The sequence below is a fragment of the Strongylocentrotus purpuratus genome, unplaced genomic scaffold (assembly GCF_000002235.5).
Source record: "Strongylocentrotus purpuratus isolate Spur 01 unplaced genomic scaffold, Spur_5.0 spur5_scaffold_12, whole genome shotgun sequence".
Taxonomy (NCBI): domain Eukaryota; kingdom Metazoa; phylum Echinodermata; class Echinoidea; order Camarodonta; family Strongylocentrotidae; genus Strongylocentrotus; species Strongylocentrotus purpuratus.
In genome coordinates, this window is record NW_022145597.1 from 28,575,997 (window position 1) to 28,593,223 (window position 17,227).

At 38.7% G+C, this 17,227-nt stretch overlaps 1 protein-coding gene across 1 annotated transcript in view; it reads right to left on the bottom strand.

The window, feature by feature from the left end:
* Positions 1 to 491: 491 nt before the first annotated feature.
* Positions 492 to 17,227, bottom strand: part of LOC592465 (cohesin subunit SA-1) — a 33,202-nt gene continuing 16,466 nt past the window's right edge. The window contains exons 15-26 of the mRNA XM_030982320.1: positions 16,129 to 16,269; positions 15,373 to 15,443; positions 14,539 to 14,707; positions 13,032 to 13,281; positions 11,660 to 11,802; positions 10,662 to 10,763; positions 9,758 to 9,906; positions 9,073 to 9,204; positions 8,450 to 8,643; positions 7,646 to 7,763; positions 5,140 to 5,242; positions 492 to 2,321 (exon numbers count right to left, since the gene is read on the bottom strand). Coding sequence (XP_030838180.1) covers positions 2,295 to 2,321; positions 5,140 to 5,242; positions 7,646 to 7,763; positions 8,450 to 8,643; positions 9,073 to 9,204; positions 9,758 to 9,906; positions 10,662 to 10,763; positions 11,660 to 11,802; positions 13,032 to 13,281; positions 14,539 to 14,707; positions 15,373 to 15,443; positions 16,129 to 16,269 — 1,599 coding nt within the window. The 3' untranslated portion in view covers positions 492 to 2,294. The remainder of the gene's footprint in view (positions 2,322 to 5,139; positions 5,243 to 7,645; positions 7,764 to 8,449; positions 8,644 to 9,072; positions 9,205 to 9,757; positions 9,907 to 10,661; positions 10,764 to 11,659; positions 11,803 to 13,031; positions 13,282 to 14,538; positions 14,708 to 15,372; positions 15,444 to 16,128; positions 16,270 to 17,227) is intronic.

Consider the following 17,227-nt stretch of genomic DNA (forward strand, 5'->3'; position numbering starts at 1 on the left):
GACTACCCCTCCCACATTTACTGATTTTTTTCTTCATTTTAAAACATACATTGCTCCAACTGGAGTTATTTTTTTATGTGATGTACACGTTCTATTATTGTATTGTATGTGCCGGGTATGTATTTTATTTTAGGTAGCTCCCTATGTTTTGCATTTGTGGAAAAATAAGTTGAACTTGAACTTGAATTGTCTTGTATACACAATTCTCGTTCTAAATATTGTGTTTAAAACAACAGAGTTTAATACCTAAAGGTAAGGAGACAAAACCTTTATTAAAGTACTATTAATGATGAAATGGAATAAAAACTACAGTAGGATCTATCACGGCTCTATGAAATGACCAACTAAGTGGAAGCACCTTTCAGAATCGTAATCTTCACTCTCAATTAGCTAGCTATGCCAGACGTATGGACAGTACTTTGGCCTATATGAACAGGATATGTAAGACTTGACTCTTCATGACAAAATACAATACTTCATGACACAACCAATAATATGCTGTACTTTTTATTATCTTATTCAACTTTCAACAAAAGTTTAACAAACGCTTACAATCTCACCATCAGCGATACACTATACAAATTTTTACAATTTTGTTTAAAACCACTGTTCACATGCTAAGACATAAGCTTGAAAGTCTCTTAGAAGCTCATTAAATAATCAATGAGTTGGTGCTTGCTCTTAGCAGCATATACTGAACATAATTGTATAAAAAGATTTACAAAACAAACATCATAATAACACTAAAAAGACACACTAGATAGAAGTCATGACATGGTGTAAATGCTTCACAGGAGTAAAAGGATTTATCTCCCTAAATTTGGCATTTTCAGCTGGGCAATATCTTCAGATCAATATCAATTTGACCAAGGCTATCAAGACTGGCTTCACCCACTTCAAATATAAAGTGATAATAGTTATTTCACTTCAATAATACCAATTTCAGCTTTGTTTTACTCATATCGAGGGTGTTGGGTGGAGTTAAGTCTTTGTGTTTCCTGGAAAGCCCACATCTTTCTGACCATTTTGATATCAAATACTCATTTTGGCAAAATATGGAGTTACGTCTTTGTGTCACTGAACCCTGGATATGCTCTTGGCTTCCTAGAGGTAGTCATCTAAACTATCCTTTATCTATTGTGGTGCTCAAAGTAATTCAGGAATTCCTTCTTACTAGATCAGCAGAGCCTTATCTATTACACCTGGGTTAAAAGAGACAGGTACAGATAAAATGCCTTGTCTACAGACAGAAGTTGAATGAATAATCCACATTATTGAGTGAAAAGACAATCTTCTACACACACACATGTATATCCCACATCACATACTACATGAAATTTCAAGATGCACCAATAACCTTACAAGAACAGCATGTTTTATATATTACATAACAGTTTCAATCACATTTCATATGTGACAAGACAACAACTGGTAACACATATCATAAAAAGCTATAATACAATATTTACATAAAGTCAGAATCAATATATAACTAGTAATCAAGAAATGTTATTTCTTTAATCAGTAAATGGGTATTGATCAACAAATTTGACATCTGTTTAACTATTCACATAATATCTGAACTCTTAAACTAGGTCCAAACTTATTAAAGCGGAGACTAATTGAGAATCGATAACAAAGAAGTCAAAGTTGACCAGTTATCTTTTCAATACCCTCCCTGCCCATTCAATGAGGGAATGCCTTCAATTTGGATCCACAATTTTGAAACAGTTTAGCCCCGAAATGCAAAAAAACAGGAGGTTAAAATTTACTACATGAACCTGCATGAAACTTGTCAATGTGTAAACATAAATAGACCTGAAATCTATCTAGCTTATGAACTTTGTGGACAACAATACACTTGAGATATTTATATGTTTATTCATTATTTGACAGAACATTTTGCTAACCAAATGACACAACGTGCATTGTTATTAATTGCATATGATTATTTGAGGAATGTCCTTCATTGGACATTTCCATCTTATACATGGAATGATCAGTGTTCCTACTTTTAGTTTAATTTTTATTGTAATGTAATGAAAATGAAGTATGGTGCCATCATCTTTGTGAGCTGTGGTCTGAAAGGATGCAGTCCAGGGCCCCGTTTCACAAAGCCTTTTTTAATGACAAATGACAAAAATCAGTGACAAATCTGCTGATAGCCAATCAGAAGCAAGGATTTCAGTAGCTTTCAACAAAAACTGTCATTTGTCACTGATGACAAGTTTTGTGAAACCCCCCAGGTGATGCAGGTACTTGAACGGTCCACAATGTCTTCTCCCTCCTTGTCTCTAGAATGTTCCCATCTGCATGTCCTCCTGTTACCATGGAAACAAAAAGAGGAAAAATAAATAAATACTAAAATGATAAACACAGCAATCAGTGGTTGCACAATTTACTTACAAACCAGTCATCTACAAAGCAGTAATCTACAAGTAAAATGGCAGAATCCTATGATTTGAGACAGTTATTTTCAATATTTCTTTCAAATACCTAATTTTACAGGGTACGAAGAAAAGACGTTTTCATGTTAGTTTGCCTGGCCTCTGAATAATAATGTTTCTAACTTTCTATTTCTTAAAGTGATTCAATATACTCCTTCCATAGTGCTTTTATCAATCACTGAATTAATAGATGAATAAGCTTCATCACAAACAGTTGAGGAGAAAAAAACAAAATATATTTTCATCATGGTTTTTACAGAAAAAAACAATAGCAAAAGAAAATCAATGGCAAATGATAAAATTCAACCAGAAAAAGAGAAAACTCGAGGTAAGTGTTAGAAAATGCTGAAATATGAAACAAAATATATTTTCATCATGGTTTTCAAAGAAAAAACAAAAGCAAAAGAAAATCAATGGCAAATGATAAATTCAATCCAGAAAAAAGATAAAACTTAAGGTAAGTGTTAGAAATATGACCCCCCCCCAAAAAAAAAAATAATAAAACAGCAAGTCGTTAGATCATGCAATTTGATTAAAAACTGAACAAACAAACAAACACCACCCCCCCCCCCAATTTTTTTTTTTAAATTGCAAAAGCCAACATACACAATAGAGAAACAGAGTAACCGAGTTCAATGAAATGGGAATTAAGAATCGTCATCAAAACACGGTAAAGGCTATCAGTTAACCTTTCTGATTCTTGGCAGATATTGAACATGATGTTACCGAAGCCAACAGGCCTGGTAACAAGAACTTAACTCAATAAACATGAAAGTGGATGTCATCATCAAAGCATGAACACATGGTCGAATGCTTCATCTACTAAGAGCCAGAGGACATGGCCTGAATCTAACTGGCGCCCAGGACAACATGGGCGCCCAAAATCCAAGTCCAGACCCCCAAAATTTTGGAGTATTTACATAGGGCTCATGCAAACAGACTCTAAAAATCGAGACACCTTCCAAAAAAGTAAGCGTGAAGCTCTGCAGAAGGGCTGTACAATTAACAGTAACGCCCTTTTGTCTCCCGGCAAACAACCTCCAAAATACAACATTGGCAACAACAGTGGTAAAATAAATGAAAACAATGAACATGAAAATAGGAGTCGTAAGTATGATCTCAACAGATGATGAATAGGATAAGACAGACGCAAACAGGCTTGGTAAGAAAAACTGAAATCAACTGAAGCTGAAACAGAAGCAACTGAAGAGGCTTCCAAAAGGTTTCATAATTAGAACAGAACAAGGTGGGTAACAAGAATGAAACAGAAGGAACCTAAAATGGAAGCACCTGAGCAAACTTCCAACAGGATTCATGAGAAGAACCAAAAACTTATAAGAACTGAACAGGTTTAGAAACAACAGCTGAACACATTGAACCTGAAGCAGAAGCAGCTGACCAGGCTTCCAACAGGCTTCCCCTTTGCAGCTGAATAGTTTTTGTGACAAGAAGCGAACCTTATGATACAAATGGAATAGGTTTAGTTAGAAAGAACTGAACACAATGAAACTTGAAGTGGAAGCAAATGAACAGGCTTCCAACAGAATTCATAATAAGAATCAAACGGGTTTGGTACCAAGAACTAAACTCTGAACCTGAAGCAACTGAACAGACTTCCAACAGAATTCATGATAAGAATCAAACAGGTTTGGTAACAAGAACTGAACTCTGTGAACCTGAAGAAGAAGGAACTGAACGGGCTTCCAACAGAATTCATTATAAGAATCAAACAGGTTTGGTAACAAGAACTGAACTCTGTGAACCTGAAGAGGAAGCAACTGAACAGGCTTCCAACAGAATTCATTATAAGAATCAAACGGGTTTGGTAACAAGAACTGAACTCTGTGAACCTGAAGCGGAAGCAGAAGGAACTGCCTAGACGAAGTCCTCAGAGGAATAATAGTCCTCCACCAGATCGGCCATCATCTCATCCTCATTATAGCTGGGAAGGATCACTCTCCTGCTCCTGCGAGACCTCCTGGCACCGCTACCTGTAGAGGCAGCACCCTTGAGGGTACCCTTGATGGGTTCTTTAGTGGCCCGCCCACTGCTTGCAAAGGCAAGGGGCTTGTGCCTACGTGCAGGGGCAGGAGATTCTTTTGGGGTCGAGCGGTACCTTGATTGCTAGGGAGGGGAGCAACATGCATGGTGATCATTACAACGCACACTCACATGTTTATATTAAATGTTTACTTTTTTTTTTAATGCAAAAATACATGGGTAGTAAAACAGATATACATACAATGAGCTTATGCAGGCAAGAAGGGATGAAGATACAGACAAAAACAAACAAAAATATCTTGGAAATTCACTGAACAGAGCAATATTGTTTTGCTTGTTGACCTTACTGGCAGTGCTCAAAAAATTTGGGGACAAATATCCCTTAATTATTATTATTTTTTTTTTTTTTTTTTTTTTTTTTTTTTGGGGGGGGGGGGGCTAATCTCCTTTTTAAATATTTTGACGACACATCACAGCCTACTTTTCTTTGAGGAAGTAAATCAGGCTCTATAACATGCTATGCAGACAATCGTTCTATGCTCAATTTCAAACCTAAAACTACCTTTAAACCCAAATGACACCCGAACCCCACCTTATCGCTAACCCTGTAACTCTGACAGAACAAAGCTCAAAGTAAATGTCGTGTCCCTCTGAACAGACTGTCCTCGGTCTCTTAAACATCGGTACTCACCAAAACCTGCATGGCCTGTCCTTCATGGAAGTCCTCCTCATCTTCCTCTTCCTCCTCCTCCTCCTCTTCATCCTCCTCATCGACCTCCGTGTGCATGGGATGCCTGTTATCAAAGACCATGAAAGCAACTCGGTATTAGAGGCTGTCTGATCGCTTACAAGATGATTCGACACAGACAGGTTTTTTAAAGAAATGTTATAGTTAATATTGATGGATCAGTGACACAAAGACGTAACTCCATTTTGGCAATTTTGAGAAAAAGTGGTTGATGTGTCGCTGATCACTTGGGCCCTAAGGAGTTATGTCTATGTTTCACTAGCCATTGCCTTCAATGGGTTGTTGGGTGGAGTTAAGTCTTCGTTTATCCTGGAAAGCCCACATTTTTCTGAACATTTCGATATCAAATACTCATTTTGGCAAAATATGGAGTTACGTCTTTGTGTCACTGAACCCTTGATATCATGTATTCCTTTAAGCGATCACTGGAGGACACCTTCAAAAATCTCACATGGTAGTGGTATGTCACGACCTTTAACTCAATCCATGACCCACAGTTTATCTTCTGCTATTGACGATCAATTCCATATTAGAGTGTGGATGCTGGTCCTTACTTATCATTACTGGGGGTGTTTCACAAAGCCTTTTTTCAATGACAAATGACAAAAATCAGTGACAAATCTGCTGATGACCAATCAGAAGCAAGGATTTCAGTAGCTTACAACAAAAAATGTAATTTGTCACTAATGACAAGTTTTGTGAAACACCCCCCTGAACTTGACCACCGATCTTCCACTAATTTGAAAATGTCCAAGTCTCGTTTTCTATAACTCAGTACATGAATACATTTTGTCCTACGCTTCAACTATCCCTATCTCTGCTCCTAGGTTTACAAAGTAGTTTTTTGCTGGCTTTCTGTCCTAAGATTATTCAGTATCCCTACTTGAAAAATACTACTGTACTTCTAAATATCTTTAATCAACTATCCAATCTCTCTTTAAAAAACAAATACTGTTATCTGTATCTTAGTGTCGAGGTTAGACCTGAAGTTCCATTCTTGTGCCTGTCCCCAGTCTATAGCCTTGCTTGATCTATACCTCTACCTGTCTATAGTATTAGCCTTGCCATTTTTCCTGTATTCCAAAACCAACCAATAGGAAACCCTAAATTTCATTGCTAATGCTCACTTATGACATTATGTCAGGTTTCAGAACTTCAGGAAAATTGTTTCTATATATATATATTTATATATCTTGCTCCTGTAAAGCTCTGTAGCCCTTGACTTAATCTAACCCTGTACCTATCCCTAGTCCTTGACTTAGTCTAACCCTGTACCTGTCCCTAGTCTTAGCCTTGCTTGCTTGCTTTCTGCCTTGATAACTATGCCTAGCCCTAGCTTTCTTTGTCCTGGCCCTCTGGCTGTTGAGCCAAGATGACATGGAGGCTTGTGAGTTTGGAGCTGTATCCTCCATCCTGTGAGAATGGGGTAAGTACATGTAAGTACAATGGGGGCACATGCTCTTCATAAAAATAACTTTAAAAAAAAAAGGAGAGGGGGAGAGAGAAATGGAGAGAGAGAGAGAGAGGGAGAGAGAGGGAGAGAGAGAGAGAGGGAGAGAGGAGGAGAGAAAGCGAGAGAGGAAGAGGGAGATAAAGGGGGAGGGAGGGGGAGGGGGAGAGGGAGATAGAAGTCGGAAAGCGAAAGAGAAAGGGGAGGAGGGAGGGCGAGAGAGAAAGAGAGAGAGAGAGAAAGATAGGAGGGAGGGAGGGAGAGAGAGAGAGAGAGAGAGAGAAAGATAGGAGGGAGGGAGGGAGAGAGAGAGAGAGAGAGAGAGAGAGAGAGAGAGAGAGAGAGAAAGTGATAAGGAGAGGGGAAAAGAACAAGAACTCAAGATAAAAGGAACCCTTCTGCAGGTTCCATGCTCTGGCGACTACTGCTCAGGGGTCAATGTGCTATACTACATGAGTTCTTAACATTGTTCCTGGAACAAACATTACACCTGAGCCTAACCCAAACCTTACCTCACACCCAATTGCAACCCTATCCTAAACACCACATCACCTCACCACTTCTGGAGCAATTGTTGTCGGAGCATACGTTGGACCACATTTCTGCACCCTCCCCCTAACCAGAGGCCTTCTTAATTATATTTCATTCACAGAATATTGGTAAAAGAGTTCTTGAGAGCTTTCAATGCTCTTGCAGGGGGGGGGGGGGGGGGGGGGGGCGTTTCACAAAGCCTTTTTTCAATGACAAATGACAAATATCAGTGACTAATCTGCTGATAACCAATCAGAAGCAAGGATTTCAGTAGCTTATAACAAAAACTGTCATTTGTCACTGATGACAAGTTTTGTGAAACACCCCCATTTGAAGGCCTAGAGGCCTCAAACAAAACCTCTAGCATGCCCTCAGATAATCCTAGTCATTACAACCCCATCTTTGCGTCTTTTGTTTCTTCTAGACTGGAAACAAAATAAATGATAAGAAGTGATAGGAAGCACTCACTCAAAATCTCTATCGGATCCTTGCAGTGATGTCTCCTCGTCTCCTCTGAGACGCTTTGCTGCACCGGTGACGTTGATGTGGGCATCCCTGGACAACCATTGGTCGTTAGAACTCTCATCTAGGGCAGGAGCAAAGAAAGTGGCAAGATGAAAATTTCTGTTTAGATCTATATAAATTAACATTGTGCGTGATTTAACCACCTGCAACTTAATGATCTGATCCCTTAATACATTTTTCTAAATATCCTCTCTGTGTCTCTGCCAGTCTGTCTATCTGTCACTTTAATTCTTTCTTTGACTCTCTGTCTCTCTATACCCCCCCCCCCCACCCTCTCTCTCGCTTTCTTTCTCTCTCTCTTCATCCCTCCTTTTTAGTCTCTGTATATCTGTCTCTCTCTCTGTTTCTGTTTGTCTCTAAATGCCCGAAACATTATGTATTTTCTCCCTATAATCCATCTCCTTGCATGGTCATGTCTCTCTTCATTTCCTTGGATTTTTGTATCTGAAGAATCTTGGTCTCTCCCTCTCCCTCTCCCCCCCCCCCCCCCTCCCTCCCCCCCCCCCCCTCTCTCTCTCTCTCTCTCTCTCTCTCCCTTCTTTTTCTTTATACTCTTCTTCAAACTCCACCTACCTCCTTGCATGGCCATCTTTCTCTTCATTCCCTTGGCCTGTTTCTTGCTCATCTTCTGTATCCTAGGTACCTCTGGGGGTCTCTCTATCAGGTCTCCCTCCCTCCCTCCCTCTCTCTCTCTCCCTCCCTCCCCCTCCCTCTCTCTCTCACACTCCTCTCAAATACTCCACCTACCTCCTTGCATGGCCATCTTTCTCTTCATTCCCTTGACCTGTTTCTTGCTCATCTTCTGTATCCGTGGTACCTCTGGTGGTCTCTCTATCAGGTCTCCCTGAAGGAGTGAATGGCGGTAGATCCTTAGAGGGGCCCATTCCTCACTCTCCTGCTCCGTCATCCCTTCCTTCAGGTTCTTATCCAAGTATTGCAGCCTAGAAGATATATCGTCAAAGAGCACACAATTGTTTAAATTGAATGCTTCCCATCCTTGATATGCACCCAAAACCAGAATACAATCTCTCTCTTTAAAAATTCATCAACAAGACGACCTGGTCAACATGGGTTCCCCTTCCCCTAATCATTAACTAAGCGAGTTAAACATATAGATTAATGCCTTGCCAAAGGACATTAGTGCCGTGTCGGGGATAGAACCACGACCTTTGAATTTCAAGTCAAGTACTTAAACCACATGACTACGACACTCTATAAGCCAAACAACATCAATATTACTGTTTGACTTGTCTCGGAACAGACTTGTACTAAAAAGCTAGACTTTACAATGAATTACACAGTATCTAATCTTTTATCAGCTTACTGCTGAATAACTTATAACAAGAATGGCTATATTAAAAGTGACTTACACAGTACGCTTATCTTGTCTCATCAGTTTACTGCTGAATTCAGTCAAGATCTCCAGGTAGCCCAGGTTAGGTGGAGGGCCATACTCGTTAGCTGGATCTTCAAGTGGAGTCAAGCCGAATTGAATACCCTCCCTGTTTGACAAAACAAGACATATTTGAAAGGTAACAATCACATTGAAAATAATTTGTGCACAGCTAGAATGTGTAAAATCAACCCAATTTTTGTTTTACCTGGAATTATATGGGCTAAGAGTAAAGAAGTGTGAAGAAAATAAAGGATATCATAAAAACCTGGCAACTTACGCAAAGTTTAATGCTAGAGAACCAAAAATAACTTTGGGTCCAATTTGGGTTCTCTGTGGGCCCTTTTCTATGCAAGCGAACACGTAACGGTGCTTCAACTCGCCCTCTCACATGTCGCTCTTAGTTTAATTGAAATTGCAACGATACTTGCCATATATCTTTATAATCATTTTAAGCTCACATCTCGAATACAGTATAGGGACAAGAAACCCTAAAATACAGAGAACAAAAATTTGTTTAAAAACTTACAGAGTTTAACTTTGTTTAACAGTAAATGATGCACTCAATATCTGTATGCAAAAATATTGCCTTTATATAGTAGGTGAAATAAGTGAAATGTTGTGACAAAGTATTTGACAACATTATGAGGAAGCACACATACTTGTGTAAGGCAGCAACCGCATCCCTTGTCTTGATCTGATCAAGGCCAAAGGTCAAAGAGAAACGTCTGGCGAGTTCCTTGATAGCGTTAAGTTGACTCTGCGTCTTGGCCTCGTCATACCCCATGTCTCCTTTCATGTCCTTGAATAACTACATGAGAGAAATAACAACATGTCAAAGGTCAAATGTAAAAGGTCAATCAGCCTTGATATTCTATCTCCCTTCAATAACTGTTTCATGGATTCAATTAAAATCATCACAGAACAATTTAAGGTGAGGGATCAAATTGAATCAAATCTAATCTTCTCCATTATTTTATTTTATGTACTTAAGTAAGAGTATAAAATCAATATCTCACTGTAAGATCATTCATGGACAGTTTAGACATTGTAGTTCAAATTACCCTGTAAATCAACTTTAGCTACTGCAAATCACTTGATAGTACAAATCCAATCCAATTTAATCCAATCCTTGTCAAGCATTGATAGAATTTCACATAAATATCACAATAGATAGTGTAAGTTAAATAGAATATATATAGTTAGGGGTAGGATTTGGTTTTAGGTTAGGTTAAGTGTTAGGGTTACTTGGAGCGTATAGTATTTGGTTTAGGGTTAAAGTATGTCTATGGTCTAAGAGTATAGCCAATCGAATATGGTGTGATTAGTGTTAAGACATATGTCTTAGAACCAAGACTTGGGCTTACCTGGGTCAGACTAAGACCAAAATCTGGTTTTATTTTGTTGAATATATAGAGTTAGGGGTAGGATTTGGTTTTAGGCTACGTGGGGCATGTAGTATTTGGTTTAGGGTTAGAGTATGGGATTTGGTCTAAGAGTATAGCACATTGAACATGGTGTGATTGATGCTACTAAATGTGTCTTAGAACCAAGATCTGGGCTTACCTGGGTCAGACTAAGACCAAGTGTTCTGGCACAGCTGATCTTGTTGTTCTCTCGAGACTTGGCAAGGGTCATCTTGATGATATCACCATAGTCATTGTAAAACTAAGCAGAGAAAGTAAGACATATCCAATCTCATATTATAATAATAATAAACAATATTCAGTTCTTGTATAGCGCATATCACAATATATAACGTCTGGACGTCCCTATGCGTTTCCAAAGAGTTTTGGAAATTATTACCTAGCTTTAGCTCTGGCAGCGTTATCAGCGCACAGTGCATTTCAAGGAATTATTCTACCAGGTACCCATTTACTTCAACTGGGTCGAGTGTGGCAAATGTAGATTAATGTCTTGCCATTAGTGCCGCGGCGGGACTCGAACCGCGGAACTTGTGATCCACAGTCCGGTAACGTACCCACTCGACCACGACTTGCGCACATTTACTTTCATTAAAGATTTCTAATTTTTTCAATACAGCCATTACATCTTTACAGAACACAAATAATCAGTCAAAATAACAAAAACAGATAAAAATACTTCCACAGAAATAAGTATCACTTGATAGGGTATTGAGAGCTCAACAGTAACAAAAAATGAACCTACAAATCAAACATTCTCTAGCATGGATATACATACGTAGCATCTTACTAGGTATAGCACAGGGTCACAGACGTATCACTCTGTGCCTCTATTAGTTCACTAGATCATAGGGCACATTAAAATTGTTGTGTATAATACTGTTTTTTGTTATTATTCTTACAAGAGAGAGAGAGAGATAGTGGTGGGTATTTTACCTGACTGCTAAGAAAGCATAAATGCTTATTAGTAAGCAACCAGAGGACCGACGGCTTTTGGTCGTCTCCAAGAGACCTGGTAATGAGGATTAATGCCTTACCAAAGGGCACTAGCGCATCGACTTGGTTTCTAACCCAGGTCGCCAGATTACGAAACCACTGCTCTACCGACTGAGCTATCGCGCCTCCCTTCAAGACACCTACCTTCATGTAATGCTTGAAGATTCCTGATGCATTCCTCATCTCAATGATGCTGAATACAATCTGTTTACAGAAGGCTGCCAGGAGGTTACGTCTCTTGTGGAGCACCTCAATCTTATGGGAGTCATCACCGTCTTCTTCATCATCTGTGATTTGTAACAAGAGACAGAGCTAACATGAATATGAGTACGTAGGACTCTTATGGGGCGTTGCAAGAAAGATGCAAGAAATTGCAAATCCCCAAAATCGAGCGTAAATCTTGCGATTAATTGTAAATTTGCAATTGATCGCAACTCAACTTTCTTGCAACGCCTCATTAGTAAGAGAGAGAGAGAGCGAGAAAGAGTGGGGGGGGGGGGAGGGAATAAAAGCTTGATCTAGTTAACTTAAAGATGAAGTTGAGTTCTGGTCATGTGATTGCATTGTGAAAGAAACGGTGTGGAATCAACCAGAAAAGGTTGATCATCTAGCATATAAGAATTTGTGTGCATTGCAAGGTTCTGGAATCATCAATATGATAAGAAATTTGGCCAAGTCTTGGTAAAGTTACAAACACTGTTCACAGAAAGATGTATATAGGACTACATGAACACGTGGCGTAAAAATCTTACCCCCGAGTTTTACGATGTTACATGACATATTTAGAATATGAAGGCATTTGAAGAGCCTTGCTTTTCAGGGAACATGTCTTATCTGATGTTCTTCCATACTTGCATAATAAGAATGATAACACTCACAAATTATTTTTCACCTCTTCCCAGAACTCAACCTTCTCTTTAATTTAACTTTAATCCTAACAAAATCCTAGGAAATTTAGGAGACTAGTGGGGCATTGCAAAGTTGAGTTGCAAATTTTGCAACTTGCAATCAATCGCAACTTTCTTGAAACGCCCCATTAATATGCTACTTATTGATATGAAAATCTAAGGCACGCATGAAGGGTGATTTCATTAAACTGTATTAGACAATACTGCATTACGATGAAGTTTCAAAATTGGTGACTTAGATATTCTTGGATGGATCATGTATTGGAACTCTTTTTGTTGATAGGAAATGCAAGATATCATAAATATGATTAGATAAGACCCTGCCTCCCATTATGAGTCATTGCAAACATAATTATCCAAGCATTGTTTGTGCAGGAAAAGTTATGGCTAATTCACAGGTTTGATATGACATGATATAATATGATTAATTTAATTTGTACATATGGTTCTTTGTAACTCATGTACATGGATATGTACATGGATATGCATATGACATCAACTGTTTAATTATTGTTGTTTTGTTACCCACTTGAATAAGTTTGTAACAAATTCAAATTAAGGAAAGAATCATGCATAGAGAACAAGTAGTTATATCACTTATATCTTACCATCATCATCTTCTTCGACAAAAACATGCTCCTGCACAAAGTCTGAGAGCAGTGTCTGGAGAGTGAGGTTTGCTTCGTAAACGAGTGGTGCGAGGGTGGGCTGGGCAGCTAGCTGTCTGCTGAAGACCACCATCAGGTCACAGATTGTGATGAAAGCCTCTTCTCGGATCTGCTCGCTGCCGTCGATGAGGAGCGTCGAGCAGGTCTTGATCAGCTCACTGACATTCCGACGGATCTTCTTCATCTCGCTCTGTCATGTGATGAAAGAGAGAGAGCGTGGGAAGAATAATAATAATAAGATATTTGTATACCGCAAATTGCAAATTGCCTCTAAGCGGTTTAGAAGAAAACAGCTGATAAGTAAAGGAAACAGAATTTGCATTACAAATTATATCAATTTAAATTACCATTAAAACTTTGCAAATGAAAATAATACATGTACATAATTACAAATCACCTACAACCAAAATACAAATAGTTCATAAATTATTAGTATCCTACGGTAATCTACACAAAATATATTAAAAGGCAAAAGGTCAAAAGAGCTATTCAGGAACAAGACTTAAAGAGATGTGTTTTTAGCATTGTTTTAAATGAATTTACAGAGCTAGCATTGCAAATTTGAAGGGGGAGATTGTTCCAAAGAAAAGCAGCTGCATAAACGAAAGAACGTTGACCGTATTGTTAGTATGAAATAGTGTGAGACCGAGAGAGGAGAGATTGAGAAGCAGATCGCAAAGTCCGGACAGGAGTGTATCGAGGAAGGAGTTCAGAAAGATATGAAGGAGCGAAACCATGATAAGTCTTGAAAGTAAGGAGGAGGGAGAGAGAGAGAAAAAGAAAGAAAGGGGGGAAGAGAGATACATAGAGTTTTAAGAGCAATATTACATTAGATTGATAATAATATAATACAAGAAAATAAAATACTGGAGGATAGACTGCCCCAAAAACTTGAAAAGACTGAGTTGTTGATGGTTTAGAGTAAGAGCAATTGAAGTTGGACACATTTGACTGTATTTATTATTATTTAGTTCCATTAGCAGGGCTCCATACTATTTTTTTTAAAGGGGGTCCTGATTTACTTTTTAACAATTTGTATGTATACATAAACCCTACGCAAAAGCTTCAAAATTTGCTGGTACGAACCCATCATTTTGCATGTGTCCCAGGCGCCTGTTACTGTTAGTGTCAAGCCCTGCCATAAGGCAGTATTCATGAAAAGAAGGCCAAGTTACAGCTGGTAGAAGTTATTCAACTGACTGGTATAAAGTGACACATTTTTACCTCTTTATTACAAACGGATAGGACGTTAAATGGAGGCCCGTGTAGAGAAGAGTCACTACCTTTGCACGTTAAGAACCCACTGCACTGTTTGTATAAGAGTAGGGGGAAACCCCGATGTAGTGGTCCACCTGCACCCGCAGTATAGTACGACAATACTCTGTAAAGACGGATGTACTCAAATGAAAGAAGAATAATCATGAAAGCAAAAAGGGGAATTATTTACCATTTCTGGGTTTTGATTGTCTAGCTTGGTCATGGTCCACATGATGGCATAGTGACAGCAAGAGATGGCCAAGGTAAAGATCTGATCCGGAGCTGCCCCTCTCTCTGAGCATCGCTTCACCAGGCTGAACAGAGAATCATACAGCTCCCATCGGGTCAGGTCATGGCAGCTGAAGAGGTCAAGGGGTCAAAGTTCATACAACATTAAAAACCTATGCATACTATCAACAATATATGTTCTTCTATTGTTAATATCTTCGGTGACTTATTGTATCACACTACTGAACAGAGAATCATACAGCTCCTATCGGGTCAGGTCATGACAGCTGAAGAGGTCAAGGGGTCAAAATTCATACAACATTAAGAATCTATGCGTACTATGAACAATATATGTTTCTTTGATATCCTATACCATTCAATATCTTACATCTTCTATCGTTAATATTTACAGTGACTTACTGTGTCACAAGGCTGAACAGGGAGTCATACAGTGACCATCAGGGGGTGTTTCACAAAGACTAAGATCGACTTTAAGTTGGATTTAACTATGGCAGGCCATTCATACCACTGGTTGCTCTCACCATTATGGTCTCTCAATTATGATCTGTAGATTTGTGTCCATGATTTGTACGTCCCTTGAGAAACCAATGCCAGGAATGGTTAGGGGATCTAGTGGCATGAACGGCCTGCCAAAGTTAACTACTATACTGTATGTCTAATACACAGGGCTTGAAAATGTGCTGTTTTCAAAATTGCATCCAAGAAAGAAAGCAACCATTAAATTGACAATTCTACTATGCACAGAGGAATGAATTCAACTATTTGTTTACATTACCTGTAGAATGAAGCAATTCTTCTGATACTGGATGAGATGTTATAGAGGTCATCTTCTGTAGGATTCTGGGTCTGAAATAAAATGATTGAAATCATTTCTAAGCTTGAAAAACACTTTCCAACATCAAATCAAATATACCAAGTGTACATTATACTTTACATTTTACTTATACATTAAAGTTTTCTGTTTCAAAAATTCAATTGATAAAGACATTTAATGGGCAGGCTTACTGATTTAGATAAATGAAGTACATCATTAAAGTTTTGAGGTTGAGTGGATATTAACTTTTGTACTAAATGTTAAAAACTTAATTTAATATTAAAGGCATCGTTTAACAATGTTAAATCTGAGATGCACGGCCCTACGTGATACCAGTGTCTGTGATGTGGTTTCAAATTGAAGCCCTAAAAAAAAATTGCGCTTCAAAATGATCAAGAAGTGCCTCAAAAAAGTAAAGATCTTTGACCGGTTATACCATACTCGTTTTCCCCAAAAGACTGTAGCGTTATGAAAACTGTTTGGCAAACGCAAAATTTGGTTTCGATTTCCAATCATAAATATCTTGATAATCAGACAGGCGATTGGCTTGTAAAAGTCATGGAGTTCCTGATTGACCTAAAGGTTTATAATTATCATTGTAGCATGAGCTAAATCCAGGATTTTGTTTCAGAATCTGAGACAAAGTTACCGGAACCCTCTTAGCTAATATTAACTTCCACATTTTGGGAAGACCTGTTATCTTGATCTCCTACTCACCATAAGGTACACATCAACGCTTCTCTTGAGCCTTTCAGCTAGGTTATCTAGGAGCGTACTCTGAGCGACCTGAACCCTTGGTGTGGTGCTGTAACGCTCTCCTAGAAGCGTTTCATACGTCTTAGCACATGCATCCAGAACCTGATGGAACAAGAGTTTGTAAAACAAGGAACTTCATTAAAATCAAAAGATTGCATAGTAGGAAACTTAATGAAACGTTTGAATTCTTGAGATTCTATCTGAAATTGCGAGTTTTTAGGAGTGTACTCTGTGCAATTGGTATCCTTGGCATGGTGCTGTACAGCTTTCCTAGCAGTGTCTCCTAGGCGATGGCGCGTGCATCAAGATCCCAACAAGTGCATGTAACTTCTAACAACTGAATTGCCTAGGATCTGAGCTTACGCTGGTCTTCTGGGTGTTTCTATAAAGTGCAATAAGTAATATTAGGTCAAACTAGACATGGCGGGGGAGGGGGGGGGGGGGGATGCGCATTGATTTAATGTGTGCACATATTAATGTGAAGGAGTATTAGGGCATTTTCTATATTCAGAATGAGAAACAAGTCATTTACATCATATACAGAGATGCCAACTTTTGGAAATCAGAAATAGGGAGGATTTGTAATCGACACCAATTAATGTGCGCGTAGCGCACATCTCGAGCGCGTAGCGCCCGACACATGCGGCCGGGGTCCAGGGCCCGCCTTAGGGCCCTGGAAGCTCTGGGGTTCTAGATGCTCTCTGGTGCAATCTGAGCCTTATTTTGGAGCATTTTACATGTGTATTTAGTTAAATAATTCCCCCTTTTTTTTTAAATAACATAAAAATTGTACAAAATGCATGATGAATTACTTTCAGACTTCCGATTACACAGGTACTTGATACTGTATTCGGTCTTATACTTCCGAGACCATTTCCTGGTCTTATTTTGCTGATTTTCCGCCATTTGGATTCTGTGGCAATATCCACGCATTGGTTACGGCGATCCATATGCTGAAACAATCTTTCGCTACTCTTAATTTGTCTTTTAACATAGTGGAATTATTACATGCTTAAGTTAGCAGATGATATTTCTCTTTCAATTCACAGATATATATACT